Genomic DNA, 15,298 nt, shown 5'->3' with positions numbered 1-15,298 from the left:
AGAGAGAGGCATGGTGTTAAGGTAAGATAGTGAATAGGTGGACATTCAGGAGCTGACTCACCATGAGGTAAAAGAGGAAACTGCCTCAGGCCATACATCATCAGGGGCCTCGTGAACTCGGCAAAATTACTTATTATTAATATCATATTTTTTAAAACAAAATGTCGCCACTCAAAGCCTAATAGTCCTCTACTTGAGGCCCCTCCCGACTAACCTAACAGCCTACAATCATGCAGACAACTGCATGGTCCTGTAGGCAGTGGCAGCATAGATAAGACCAAAACCGACCATTCGTGTGGAATGATACAATAAACATAGTGATGAATGCAACTGACAGACAATCAGATCCAAACATTAAAACCAACTAACCGTTTGAGGGTTTGCAACAATTTACTAGCAACAGAGTTTGCGCTGCAACAGCTCCATTCCAAAAAGACAATGATTGGGAATGTATTTTTTCTTGTAGTGTAGTGTATTATTATTATTATATTATTAGTATTATTTATTGATTATAGACATTAGAAAAATTCCAGAGTATTTTTTTAAAGAAACGCTACAGTGGTATGCACGGGGGACCGTAGATATCACTGGACGACTAAAGGCCACTGTAAAGGTCACTGCAATTAGATAGCAAAGCTTTAAGACAGTCACGGTTTGAACCAGCCAGACTATTGTAGATCCCCCAGAGAGAAAACGATGCTGACTTTATGTTAATATCCTTATGTTAAATCGTTTCACAACAGCATCTTCCTCAGGCCTCACTACATTGTTAACATTACGCTACATTTCCCGAGGCATCTCGAAGAAGGCACTCGAGACACTAGATTACTTGGTTGTGTAAACTTGCAAGCAACATCACAGTATTAAAAAATTTATTAGTAAAACCACTAGAATCTACAGACCTCCTTGTTAGGATCCATTATGGCATACAGACCTGCCTGTCAGGAAGAATTACAACCTAAAGATTTGCCAGTCAGGAACCACAGAGAACCTACTGTGTGTGTGTGTGTGTGTGTGTGTGTGTGTGTGTGTGTGTCTAATGCTCTGGCCTGCAGCATCAACCTAGCATGGGTTGGCCTTCATTACAACATCACATTGTACTTCAATTATCCAACTTGAACATGAATGTCTTGGAAAATGGATTGTGTTTTTAAATACGTGTGTATTCGTATTGCCAGTAAAATCACTAAACACTTAAAGTGGACATTGGAAGGTTACTGTGCATACAGGCAGCATATATTCCGTTCCAATACAGGCAGTCTATATTCCGTTCCAATACAGGCAGTCTATAGTCCGTTCCAATACATGCAGTCTATATTCCGTTCCAATACATGCAGTCTATATTCCGTTCCAATACATGCAGTCTATATTCCATTCCAATACATGCACGTTAACATGCTGTCCTCAGGGAAACATTACCTGATGTGGTAACCAACACTCAGTAACCTGTTGATGAGGGACCCGTATAGTGAGTAGGCTACCAAAGTACTACACTATATAGGGAATAGTGTGCCAAAGTAGTGAAAAATACAAGAAATAGGGTGTAATTTGGGTTGCACTTAGCAGGAGCGTGGGTGTAAATGACTGTGTTGGATCCTATTTCAGGGATTGAATCCTCTGGGTCTCGCTTCACCAACCGGCCTCAGGAAGCTCCTCTCAGTCGGGAAGGAGAACATTATGGATTGTCTTCTATTGTGGAAAGATTGGGAATCTAAACACGGTGCAGTGGCTGACAAAAGGAAACATATTGATTTTAGGGGAAACACCACACCGTTCCAAACATGTTGCTAAAAACAGAAACATTTTGTAGTGAGGCACATCTTTGTTGCTGTTTTTTGGCTGTGTTTCAGAATAAGTCGTTTCTGTCCACAGACTGATTTCAGTATAGTAAAAAAATCTACACGTTTATCAAAGCTGATGGGAATTAAACACATTGACACTGAAACTACATGGAGTACATGATAAGTGAGAGAAGTGAGTTTATTCAATTAAATACCTCACGTTTCAGTAAAATGTCTGGATTCTTTTTAACATTTTACTTATTCATTATGTAGTGGTTCATGTGCGATAAGACAGTCATTGTTTTAATGTATTACATAACTTGTCTGGTTACATTATCACTGCTTGTAATGAAACAATTACGTAAGGGATGGGTCTGCATATTAAACCAAACACTATTATAAATACACCAATAATTGCAACAGGGCTTCAGTATTAGCTGAATAGTGTTAAAAGGAGACATTTTGACTTTTGTGCTTTACACACTGTAGGCCAATAAATATGCTTTACACAGTGTAGGCCAATACATGTGCTTTACACAGTGTAGGCCAATATGCATGTGCTTTGCACAGTGTAGGCCAATACATGTGCTTTACACAGTATAGGCCAATACATGTGCTTTACACAGTGTAGGCCAATATATATGTGCTTTACACAGTGTAGGCCAATATATATGTGCTTTACACAGTGTAGGCCAATATATGTGCTTTACACAGTGTAGGCCAATACATGTGCTTTACACAGTGTAGGCCAATACATTAGTACTTTACACAGTGTAGGCCAATACATTAGTACTTTACACAGTGTAGGCCAATACATGAGTACTTTACACCGTGTTGGCCAATACATTAGGGCATTCCCCTTCTTGTCGAGTTTGAGCGATACGATGGACTATGTTAACGTGCACCCTTTCCTGTGCAGTGCACAATGTGTATTGCGCCAGGGCCTAGTGTGCCATTTGGAACACAGATAAGGTCTATGACGCCAGCTGCTGTTGTTATTGATAGGTTCAGACTCTGAAACATGCCATGAGACCTGAGACTCCTATAAGATTCATTCAGATATGACTGAAAAAGTCTTTGTCCAGTCCAGCACAGTCCATTGTGCAGATGCAGGGACTGTCAAATCTATTTCATTTGATATCTTATCTCCCAAATTCCTTTACCGCTTTTAGTTTGGTTTTCCAGGTTTAAAACGTTATTTCACTCCAAAAATCACAGTATATTTAAAGAATACTAGCCCAGGAGACCACAGTTTATGGTATGGGAGACCGAACGTAGGGGTCTTTTAATGGAAGGGTGCAGTCCTGTCAAATGATCCTCCATCTGTTATCTCTTTTCAGCTAGAGGCCGTTGGTTAGCTGTTCCTGCATAACTCATATAATACATGGCTGGATAAACAAATGGCCACTGGATTGATGCAAATCCCAAACCATGATGACATGCCGTCTTTCTAGTTAACGCATCACCCGGTAGGCATATTTGCCTTTACTATAGACCCTAGCCACACACACACACTCACATTTGTACACACACACACACATTATTACAATACATGTTCTCTAAGTCCAGGCTATCTTACCAGGTTCTCTGGGTTCAGGCTGTCTATCTTCACAGGACCTCTAGGTCCTGGCTGTCTATCGTAAAATGTTGTCTAGGTCCAAGCTGTCTATACTAACATGTTCTGTAGGTCCAGCCTGTCTATCTTAAGACGTTCTCTAGTCCAAGGCTATCCTAACAGATTATCTATGTCCAAGCAGTCCATCTTACCAGGTTCTCTAGATCTAGGCTATCCTAATAGGTTCTCTATGTTCAGGCTGTCTATTTTACCAGGTTCTCTAGATCCGGGCTATCCTAATAGGTTCTCTATGTTCAGGCTGTCCATCTTACCAGGTTCTCTAGATCTGGGCTTACTTAACATGTTCTCAATGTCCAGAATGTCTATCTTGACTAAGTTCAGGCTGTCTATGTTAACAGGTTCTTTATGTCCAGGCTGTGATCTAGAGAATCCAGTTTCATCCTCGTGTGATCTTTCTGCCAGATCCAGGCCCCGGGAATTTTGGACCAGACTCAAACATCCAGAGCGCACATTGGGCCAAAGCCAGAGGCTAGCTCTCCTGCTCTCCAGGGGTTCTCACCCTATCAGTTTCCCCCAGACAGATACCAGAGAGCCTGAGAAAGACTGGCCCATGGCAGCGTGCTGAAAAGGAAATACTCTAACTAGCGCCCGCAAATAAAAATTGTTCTAAGGTTTTAGATTTTAGATTTGACGTATTACATACATTTCATCATATCCAATGGTATCTTTCGAATTGCAACAACTCCCTGTATCCTGGGGAATTACAATAACTTCCAAATGTATCTATGACAATGTATCTTTGACCCTTAACTCTGTGGATGATTCCCACTGAGTTAAAGATGGTGGCCAGCTTTTTTCACGAGTATCTGCGCCAAGACATATTCCGTTCTTTCCCCGCACTGCTGGTCCAACTAGGATGTCACATGGGTCAACACGTGCCAGGGGCCACTCACTCACCTGACAACCTCAATTATCTTTTTTAGGCACCCGAGCTCCCGGTGCTACTGTGGCAGCTAATACCTGCCTTTTCAACATCACATTACAAAAAAAATCCTGCAAGATTAAAAAGCTACCGCCATCAATGAGAGAGACAACTAATGGTTTTGGCAGTGGGACGTGAGTCTCGAAGGATCTGTGATAGGTGTTTTATTACCTGTCAGTCATCTAAATGTCTAACACTCCTAATCTAACCACTATGTTAACATGGTTTGATGTTATTAGAAACTACAAGGGCACCTTATATAACACAAACAAACAAAGGATTGTACAGTGTATTCTGACAGTGGTTCCACAATAAGTACAGTGTATTGTGTTTACCAGCAATACCACCAGAGTAACTAACTAGCTAACTGGATGTATTAGTGAGTCGGTGATACTCCTATCTGCAGCTGTCAAATGCCCTGCAGTAGTTGCTGCATGTCAAAATAGCTAACCTGGATCCTAAGAAACTAAACAAATGGCGTCTGTCTGTCTGTCGGCTAGAATGGAACAACAACATCTCAGTAGTAACTAACAGTAACATCCACTCAGCATCTGTTCCCTCTTTAACAGGAACATGTCAAGCCAATGAAACAGCAGCTTTCTTCACAGTGAATACAGGTCGGAAGTTAGAACGTTACAGCTATTTTACCTTTCTCAGTACAAGCAAAGCTTTTGGAAACATGCCAGTCACTCTAAATGTCTATTTATTTCAACATGCTAAAACAGTGCCATTTGTGTCATAACCAGGGATAGTACTGACAACTGACTATGGTGTTACCAAAGTGAATAGTGTTTAAAAACTAGGGATAGTACGGACAAGTGGCTGTGGATTTATTCAAATGCATGAGATGTAGAATCAGTGTTTTCTCGTTCCGGTCTAAAGTACTATGAGTGCTTGGCCTTGGTCAAGAATAGCACACATTGGGGAATAGGGTGCCAACTGGGACAGAGTAAGGATATCTTATGTAAAAACAGATATTTCTTACTAACCCTAACCCCATCCTACTAACCCCAGACCTCACCATAACCTCTCCTACTAACCCTAACCCCATCCTACTAACCCCAGACCTCACCTTAACCTCTCCTACTAACCCTAACCCCATCCTACTAACCCCAGACCACACCATAACCCCATCCTACTAACCCTAACCCCATCCTACTAACCCCAGACCTCACCATAACCTCTCCTACTAACCCTAACCCCATCCTACTAACCCCAGACCTCACCATAACCTCTCCTACTAACCCTAACCCCATCCTACTAACCCTAACCCCATCCTACTAACCCCAGACCTCACCATAACCTCTCCTACTAACCCTAACCCCATCCTACTAACCCCAGACCTCACCATAACCTCTCCTACTAACCCTAACCCCATCCTACTAACCCCAGACCTCACCCTAACCTCTCCTACTAACCCTAACCCCATCCTACTAACCCCAGACCTCACCCTAACCTCTCCTGATAATACCAAAACCCACCGACTAACCCCATAATTAACCTAGACTACTAACCCTGACCCTAACTTCTATTAACGATAAACCGTCCTACTAACCCCCACACTACACTGTTAACCTCCTACTAGCCTCAAATCAAATAAAAAAGCAAATTCCTCTTCTCAATTTAGACTTTGTGGCTTTTGAATATTAGTGTGTCTGTAGAAACTAGTGAGACCCAGGACACCGCGGGAAAGCCAAGGGAATACTTCCTCATTGTGCTGAAAACAACCGAGTCCATTCAGCAACACAACGCCAGAGGCTGGTAGCTCATCAGGCATGAAATCCCTTTAAATTGTTCTCCAGCGAACCAGGGCTCCTAACACAGTTAGTCATTCTACTGAGAGTAAAGATGAAAAGGGTCTCTATCGTCTTGGTTTAAAGTCACAACAGGGAATGGTACTCTCTGAAGAAACGGCTCTGGAGGGACAGTGCTGCGTTACTTTTGATGATCGGAAGGCCTCCACTTTCAGGGACAGGAAGGAAGCAAAAAAGATTAGAAGAAAGTATACAAGTGGAGAGGAGATGAGAACTGAAGACAGGGGAGGAGATGACAATGACAGTAGAGGACAGGACAGTAGAGGAGAATTGAGGAGAGGATAATACAGAACATGAGTGGGAAAATAGAGAAGTGGACAGGAGATGAGAATACAGGAGAGGCCAGGAGATGAGAATACAGGAGAGGCCAAGAGATGAGAATACCGGAGAGGCCAGGAAATGAGAATACAGGAGAGGCCAAGAGATGAGAATACAGGAGAGGCCAGGAGATGAGAATACAGGAGAGGCCAGGAGATGAGAATACAGGAGAGGCCAGGAGATGAGAATACAGGAGAGGCCAGGAGATGAGAATACAGGAGATGAGAATACAGGAGAGGCCAGGAGATGAGAATACAGGAGAGGCCAGGAGATGAGAATACAGGAGAGGCCAAGAGATGAGAATACAGGAGAGGCCAGGAGATGAGAATACAGGAGAGGCCTTGAGATGAGAGAAGAAAAGAAGAGAGGACAGGAGAGTGCACATCTTCAAGCGCTTACTTTCTCTGGCATGGCAATATGTCAGCATAAAATGTCCTTTCAAATGTCACCATATTCTGTATTTGCTGTATGGTTAAGTGAACAATATAGGGAACAGGATACCATTTAGGTCTTCGGTGTCTGATCCCCAATTACAATTCACAGGCCAGATTGGCTTTCAAATACACAGTGTCACGCTAGCCAAGTAATGTCCCAGCCATGTGTCATTCTAGCCTATAGTGTGGGTTCAGAGTTAGGCTCACAGGATGTTGGACTTCAACCAGTTCCAGTGTGACACTGCATCAATTAGCAACAAACTACTCTAGATGTATCACCATGCAGATTCATGTGTGTAGGGCCATGTGTTTCTAAGTACAGAGCAACATACAGCATGACTGACAGACAAGCAGGCAGGCGCCACTGTGGAGGAGGGTCTACCTGTCAAGGTAAACCATTTAATCTGAAGAGCTTTGCCTCCACCTCACTGTCTCTATCGTCATCCCGACAGCAGCTTCCGGTCTTCATCAGCAGAGCACTGGCTGCCATGGCTACAGCCATTAACACACCTACCAACCAATGTTTCAGGTGCCACCTGCTGGAGCTCCTCTCTCTCGCTCTCTCTGTCTCTCTCTCTCTCTGTCTCTCTCTCTCTCTGTCTGTCTCTCTCTCTCTCTCTCTGCTCTGTTTCTCTCTCCTCTTTCTCCTCTGTTTCTCTCTCTCTGTTTGCTTTTCTCTGTGTGACCCTAATTGCTCCTGTGAGTCACTCTTGATAAGAGCATCAACTAAAGGACTAAAATGTAAAAATGAAGGGACATGAAGAGGGAGTAGATTAGAAGGAGAGAAGACAAGAGGAGACGGGGAGATAGGGTGAGACAAGAGGAGACGGGGAGATAGGGTGAGATAAGAGGAGACGGGGAGATAGGTTGAGACAAGAGGAGACGGGGAGATAGGGTGAGACAAGAGGAGACGGGGAGATAGGGTGAGACAAGAGGAAACGGGGAGATAGGGTGAGACAAGAGGAGACGGGGACAAGGGACAGAGGAGACAGAGAGAAATAGGGTGAGACCAGAGGGGATGGGGACAAGGGGGACAGAGGAGGGGATGGGGACAAGGGGGACAGAGGAGGGGATGGGGAAAAGGGGGACAGAGGAGGGGATAGAGGACAAGGGGGACAGAGGAGGGGATGGGGACAAGGGGGACAGAGGAGGGGATGTGGACAAGGGGGACAGAGGAGGTGATAGAGGACAAGGGGGACAGAGGAGGTGATAGAGGACAAGGGGGACAGAGGAGGGGATGGGGACACATTTATTATTACTTTACTATTCAATTTTGAATTACATTTATTTAATGAAATATATGTAATTTTGCAAACAGTCTCATCCAGAGCAGGGATGTGGCGATAACAAAATGATTGGCCGATACAATAGCCGTTATTCACACACACAATCAGTGCAGATAGCGATTATTATAATTTCTTGCATATAGTCAGTCGATAATGATTGCTGGTCAATATATCGTGAGCTTAGAATTATAAGGTTCCATCTGACATTTTTGTTGAAATTGAGATTTGGATAAATGTTTATTCATCTCTGTGTGGTGTTATTTTTCTGAAGACCTGTTTTTTGTGTCCATAATACACAAAATAAAAAGGTTCTATCTCCAAAAAGGCCTACCTCATTGGAGTTATAACGTTCTATCTGTGATCCAATCAGAAGCGTCAATGAATACGGGAGGACCAATTAAAATCCATATTTTTTAGCTGTGCTAAAACCTAAACTGATATAGTTTTGCAAATTTCACAATACCATTAGAAACCTAACATTGAATGACTTTATTGATGTTAACATCAAGTTAACGTTAGCTAGCTAAGGAAACTTTTAATCGCCTTAGCTATACACCTAGCAACTAGATGTGCAGCTAGCTGGCTTAGTAACTAGCTAATTATATCGTCAGCTCACTAGCTAGTTAACTAGCTAACAAATCGAGATACTTTTTTAGAGCTTTAATGTGTTCAGGAGTGCAGTCATTGTGGCCATGTATCAATAACGGCCAGCTATAAAAAAAGAAATCACTAATTAGACTTGCTATAGTAGCAAACTGTTTATACAAAATTGTGACTATCAAATGGACAACAGAGAAGGCTCAGATTATGATCATGATGCATGGACACATACAGCAGGAGAGATAACAAGAGACCAGTAATGAGAAAGAGTATAAAAGAGACACTAGAGTAAGCAGAGAGAGGAAGGACAATAATCACTCTACATAAGAGTGGTTACACAAAAAAACAATATATCACATAACAGAATACTAACATTACAAAATATTATAAGAATAAATAATATTGTGATGCTCAGCAGTGTTGTATTGTTTTGTATCCCAGTAGAGGCAGAAACACCAAAAGCTGCAGTGGCAGGAGAAGCAGGGATTTCTTTTCCTGCAATTCATATGAAAGACACAATACTTTTGGTCTTGTTACAAAAATTATCAATACAAGCAAGTATCTTTTGCTGCTGTGGCCCAGATTGTGTTTGGTCAGTGTCCATACAGTAATGGATTATACTAAGTGCCATGGGAAGCCAGACATGGCTTCATTTGTAAGGGGTTTCGAATGTGATGGTACTGCCTAACTGCATATAATTGACATGTTGAATATGAATGTTCTAATGATTCAAATATAAATATGATATGTTATTTATATATCTTATAAATGTATACATTTTTCACATGTAGTGTATGTGTTAGAACAATGTTTTGGTGTTAAGGTATTTAGTTTGTAATATGGGAATATTTATCCCTTGAAACTAAAGGTTTTACATCGTGATGGTGAGATGGAACCTTATAATTCTGAACCGGATCAGAGCGCTCAGAATTCGAAGGTTCCATCTGCATTTGAACTCTTCCAAAAAATTACATTTCCAGTTGTCCCAGTATTTTGATGTGACTTACCCTAAGTACAACTAGGGTGATGGCCTTGTTAAGCTATAAAAAAATATATATACTACGTAAAATCTTTGCAAACAGGGATATGAAATCTTTGACGCTCAATATCTCTGAATCATATTGAACGCAGATGGAATCCTGGTTACAGATAAAACACTAGCAGTGTGGTGATAGTCACAGTTCCTGATGTAATGCTTGTAGTGCAGTGATAGTCACAGTTCCTGATGTAATGCTTGCAGTGCAGTGATAGTCACAGTTCCTGATGTAATGCTTGTAGTGCAGTGATAGTCACAGTTCCTTATGTAATGCTAGTAGTGCAGTGATAGTCACAGTTCCTGATGTAATGCTAGTAGTGCAGTGATAGTCACAGTTCCTGATCTAATGCTTGTAGTGCAGTGATAGTCACAGTTCCTGATGTAATGCTAGTAGTGCAGTGATAGTCACAGTTCCTGATGTAATGCTTGTAGTACAGTGATAGTCACAGTTCCTGATGTAATGCTTGTAGTGCAGTGATAGTCACAGTTCCTGATGTATTGCTAGTAGTGCAGTGATAGTCACAGTTCCTGATGTAATGCTAGTAGTGCAGAGATAGTCACAGTTCCTTATGTAATGCTAGTAGTGCAGTGATAGTCACAGTTCCTGATGTAATGCTAGTGGTGCAGTGATAGTCACAGTTCCTGATGTAATGCTAGTAGTGCAGTGATAGTCACAGTTCCTGATGTAGTGCTTGTAGTGCAGTGATAGTCACAGTTCCTGATCTAATGCTTGTAGTGCAGTGATAGTCACAGTTCCTTATGTAATGCTAGTAGTGCAGTGATAGTCACAGTTCCTGATGTAATGCTAGTAGTGCAGTGATAGTCACAGTTCCTGATGTAATACTAGCAGTGCAGTGATAGTCACAGTTCCTGATGTAATGCTTGTAGTGCAGTGATAGTCACAGTTCCTGATGTACTAGTAGCTGTTGCTGTGTGAACAGCACAACTGCTAAACAGCCTTGACTAAAAGCTCTTATCAAAAGCTTGTATTAAAGGCTCTTCTTAAAAGTAAATATTAAGGACTTGTAATAACCACAGAACGCATCGACAGCTAACACAACGAGATCACCAACGAGATCACCCCAGTGTTAAACTGCACCTGTTACATATAACGGCTGCTGCCAGGGGATCCCATTGTCAACATGACTACGATAATCTAGAACATCAGGAACCATTTGGAACATTGTATGGAGCCATCAAACCATTGACTACTTGACAGAACTGCACTAGAATAATCTAGAACATTATGAACCATTGGAAACATGGCATGGAGGCATGTAACCACCGGCAACCTGACGTAACTGTTAGAAGATTAGGAAGCATTTTATGTAACCATAAACCACTGACAAAATGGTATAACCGCATTAGCAGCAGAGCGCTAACATCACACAACACTCCAGCCTAAAAGGTCTCCTGGTAGTCACTAAATATATCTAGTCGGTATGGGAGAAAATCTGAATAAGACCTCGTCACTGTCGTGCTCTTCCATTAGATGTCCCTGTACCAGGTGGTATTTCTACCCTGGTACCCTGCTGTGGTATTACAGAGTAGCTTCACCTTCCTAACTGGGTAGAAATACCACAGCATTAGCATTGATCAGACACTCCCTCACTTACAGACAAGCAGCTGTGTGGCATTTGTCTTTCTCAAGTCTCCTATAGACTAAATGGTGAACTTATTAACCCAGAAGACTAGTCTTAATGTTTATACTTGTTAACTCAGAGGACTAGTCTTAATGTTTATACTTGTAAAGCCAGAAGACTAGTCTTAATGTTTATACTTGTTAAGCCATAAGACTAGTCTTAATGTTTATACTTGTGAAGCCAGAAGACTAGTCTTAATGTTTATACTTGTAAAGCCAGAAGACTAGTCTTAATGTTCATACTTGTTAACTCAGAGGACTAGTCTTAATGTTTATACTGGTAAAGCCAGAGGACTAGTCTTAATGTTTATACTTGTAAAGCCAGAAGACTAGTCTTAATGTTTATACTTGTAAAGCCAGAAGACTAGTCTTAATGTTCATACTTGTTAAGCCAGCAGTTCCATGTTTTTACCTTTTTCCCTTTCTTCTTGCGGTGAGACGCTGTCTTCCCAGAGCCCTTCTCCTTGCCCTCCTCACTCATGTCGCTGGCTGATCGCCGCTGGTTAATCCAACATAAATACTAGAGCAGCGTTACAGTCAGTTCAGGCAGCTCAGGGCTTAAAGTCCAACCCAAAGTCCATCAGCAGAGCAGAGGAGGCCAACTAGATGAATGTGAGGCTGAGGCGTTCTGTCTCACTCAGTCACTCACTCAAACAAACGCACGCTCCCATACAAACTATTCCTCTCTCTTTCTCTCTCTCTCTCTGTACTCCTCTATCTTATATGAGCTCATACAAGTCAGAGAGTCAGAGCAGCAACAGGCAGGATAATTAAATAAAGGAATATTCTTCAGTCGGTGGGCTCTGTACTCATTGGCTGCTGTCTCCCTGCCCGTCTGCCCACCACTGTAAAGACCAACACTGTGTTGCTCACACTCTGCTTCCACTCTCTCACTTTCTCTCTCTCTCCCTCTCACTTTCTCTCTCTCACTTTCCTTCTTTCTCACTTACCCCCTGTCTCAATATCTCCCTTTCTTTCTCTTCTGCCTCTTACGATCTGAATGGTACTGATGGAGAAGAGTGCCCTTTCTCTCGCTCAGCCGATGGGAGGGAAGAAGTGTGAAAGAGCAAGGGACGGAGAGAAAGAGAGAGAGAAAGAGAGAGAGAAACAGAGAGACGGTGGTGAACAGGATGGGTGTGTATGAAACGATAAGGCAAGACATGGAAAGACATCGACAGACAAACAGAGAGAAAAAGAGGAATGGTTTTCAGACGGCTGACAGTTAATAGTGAATAGGTATCTCCGGGTGAGTGATGCCCCTCTGTCCTGCTTTCTAAGGCTGGCTGTCTGCCCACTCCTTTTAAGAAGCATCTGGTGCTTTCCAGAAAGGGAGAGTTGTCTCCTCTCAACCAAGAGCACCAAGTGAATCTGAATCAGAAAGTGAATCTGAAAGAAGCCCCTCCCATCTCCTGGAACAGTAAGAATAACGAACAGGGTAGACAGTAGACACAGTACACAGAAGGAGATGGAACCATAACACAATAACAGACAGACAGATAGACAGACAGAGCAGACACAGTACACAGAAGGAGATGGAACCATAACACAATAACAGACAGACAGATAGGCAGACAGAGCAGACACAGTACACAGAAGGAGATGGAACCATAACACAATAACAGACAGACAGATAGACAGACAGAGCAGACACAGTACACAGAAGGAGATGGAACAGTAACACAATAACAGACAGACAGATAGACAGACAGAGCAGACACAGTACACAGAAGGAGATGGAACAGTAACACTAACAGACAGACAGACAGACAGAGCAGACACAGTACACAGAAGGAGATGGAACAGTAACACTAACAGACAGACAGACAGACAGAGCAGACACAGTACACAGAAGGAGATGGAACAGTAACACTAACAGACAGACAGACAGAGCAGACACAGTACACAGAAGGAGATGGAACAGTAACACTAACAGACAGACAGACAGACAGAGCAGACACAGTACACAGAAGGAGATGGAACAGTAACACTAACAGACAGACAGACAGACAGACAGAGCAGACACAGTACACAGGAGGAGATGGAACCGTAACACAATAACAGACAGACAGACAGACAGACAGAGCAGACACAGTACACAGAAGGAGATGGAACAGTAACACAATAACAGACAGACAGAGCAGACACAGTACACAGGAGGAGATGGAACCGTAACAATAACAGAGCAGATACAGTACAAAGGAGATGGACTGCTAACACACACAATTGTTTTTAGATGTAGGAGAAGCCTCACATAGGCAGAACACTGGACAACTTGACTGACCGGTGATGGCACGACATTGAGAGAAAACTTCAATGCAATGTTTGAGAGTAATCTGGGAACAACACATTATATCGTGTGGGACCAAGTCTCTCTCTAAGGGTTATGTAGAGTGATTAGTGTGCTGGCGAACAAACAAATAAGACCCCCACCACCTCCCAACTCATAGTGGGTTTCCTGTTTAGTTATCAGAAGACATCTTACTGTAGAGAGCACACTGATAAGGCAAAACAAGGGCAGCGTAGACAGATATAGACCCCCTGATATAGACTGCATCCCAACTGGTTTCCTCTTCTCCAGTTATTGCACTACTTCAGACCAGGATGCATAGTAGGCGCCATTTTGGACCCACACAGAGACTAATTAAATCGGTTCAGTCCGGTCTACTTGCCATACGTGAAGCTCCTGTAGCCTCTCCACTCTGCCCTCTGCTGGTGGACAGCAGGAATGACATAAACAACAACCAAGACGCGCGCCGGAAATCTTTCACTGAGTAAAACAAGACCTATTTTAATGAGGCATTGGCACCTTTAGGTCAAATGATTCCAAGATGCTCCAAGGCATCCGAGACAAAGCGGTATCCCAAATTGAACCATGTTTTGGGGAACACTGTCAGTTTCTCTCACTCATTCTGAAGATAATAATCGCCCCAGAGGGTCTGTGTTTCCATTGGCCTTAATAGGTTGTGACTGCAGCGTAGCACCAGTCTCGTTTGGCGTAGGGTGGACGGCCAAAGATGTTTCACACCCGAGCTGACAGCACGTCTGGAATTCGGTGAAACTCAGACCATTGTTGTGTCCCCAAATTGTCAAATGCATTAGCACCAGGATCATCTCGGTAACATCTAGGTTACAAGATCCACTAATGAACAGGGCTCTGCCTGTCAGTCTCCTCACAACAGCCCAGTCACTTCAAGGGTTACCTTGAAGGGCATCACTGAGCAACAAGTAATCAGTAAAGCAATAGATTCTGTTGCAGTAACTTTGTTTCTGTCTGGTTTAATCAGATGGTAAACAGATTAGAAATGCGAGGTGGGCTTGGAGCTTTGGCCAGCTGGTATGACCCTATGGTCTTAAGCCATACTGGACCAACCTGGGGCTCCTGTGAGCAGAAACCTGCCGAGACAACAAGGCAGAAGGCCAACTGAACAGGACAATACAGAGACCAACTTCGTCTGTCAGCAGGGTGCCGCCTGATAGCGTGACACGGACAAACTGTACATATGCTATGTTATAGTCAACTGTCTGTCTGTCTGCTGCCTAATCATATGCTATGTTATAGTCAACTGTCTGTCTGTCTGCGGCCTAATCATATGCTATGTTATAGTCAACTGTCTGTCTGTCTGCGGCCTAATCATATGCTATGTTATAGTCAACTGTCTGTCTGTCTGCGGCCTAATCATATGCTATCTTATAGTCAACTGTCTGTCTGTCTGCGGCCTAATCATATGCTATGTTATAGTCAACTGTCTGTCTGTCTGCGGCCTAATCATATGCTATGTTATAGTCAACTGTCTGTCTGCAGCCTAATCATATGCTATGTTATAGTCAA

At 42.8% G+C, this 15,298-nt stretch overlaps 1 protein-coding gene across 2 annotated transcripts in view; it reads right to left on the bottom strand.

The window, feature by feature from the left end:
• ank3b (ankyrin 3b) overlaps positions 1-15,298 on the bottom strand; it is a 145,375-nt gene that overhangs the window by 113,346 nt on the left and 16,731 nt on the right. The window contains exon 1 of one of the 2 annotated variants that reach the window (XM_029120214.2): positions 11,882-12,750. The exons of the other annotated variant lie outside the window; for it this stretch is intronic. Within the exon in view, the coding sequence (XP_028976047.2) occupies positions 11,882-11,950 (69 nt within the window). The 5' untranslated portion in view covers positions 11,951-12,750. Of the gene's footprint in view, positions 1-11,881; positions 12,751-15,298 lie in introns of those variants that run through there. 2 annotated transcript variants of the gene reach the window in all.

The sequence above is a fragment of the Esox lucius genome, chromosome 6 (assembly GCF_011004845.1).
Source record: "Esox lucius isolate fEsoLuc1 chromosome 6, fEsoLuc1.pri, whole genome shotgun sequence".
NCBI classification, from domain to species: domain Eukaryota; kingdom Metazoa; phylum Chordata; class Actinopteri; order Esociformes; family Esocidae; genus Esox; species Esox lucius.
This window is presented reverse-complemented; position numbering and strand designations above follow the sequence as displayed.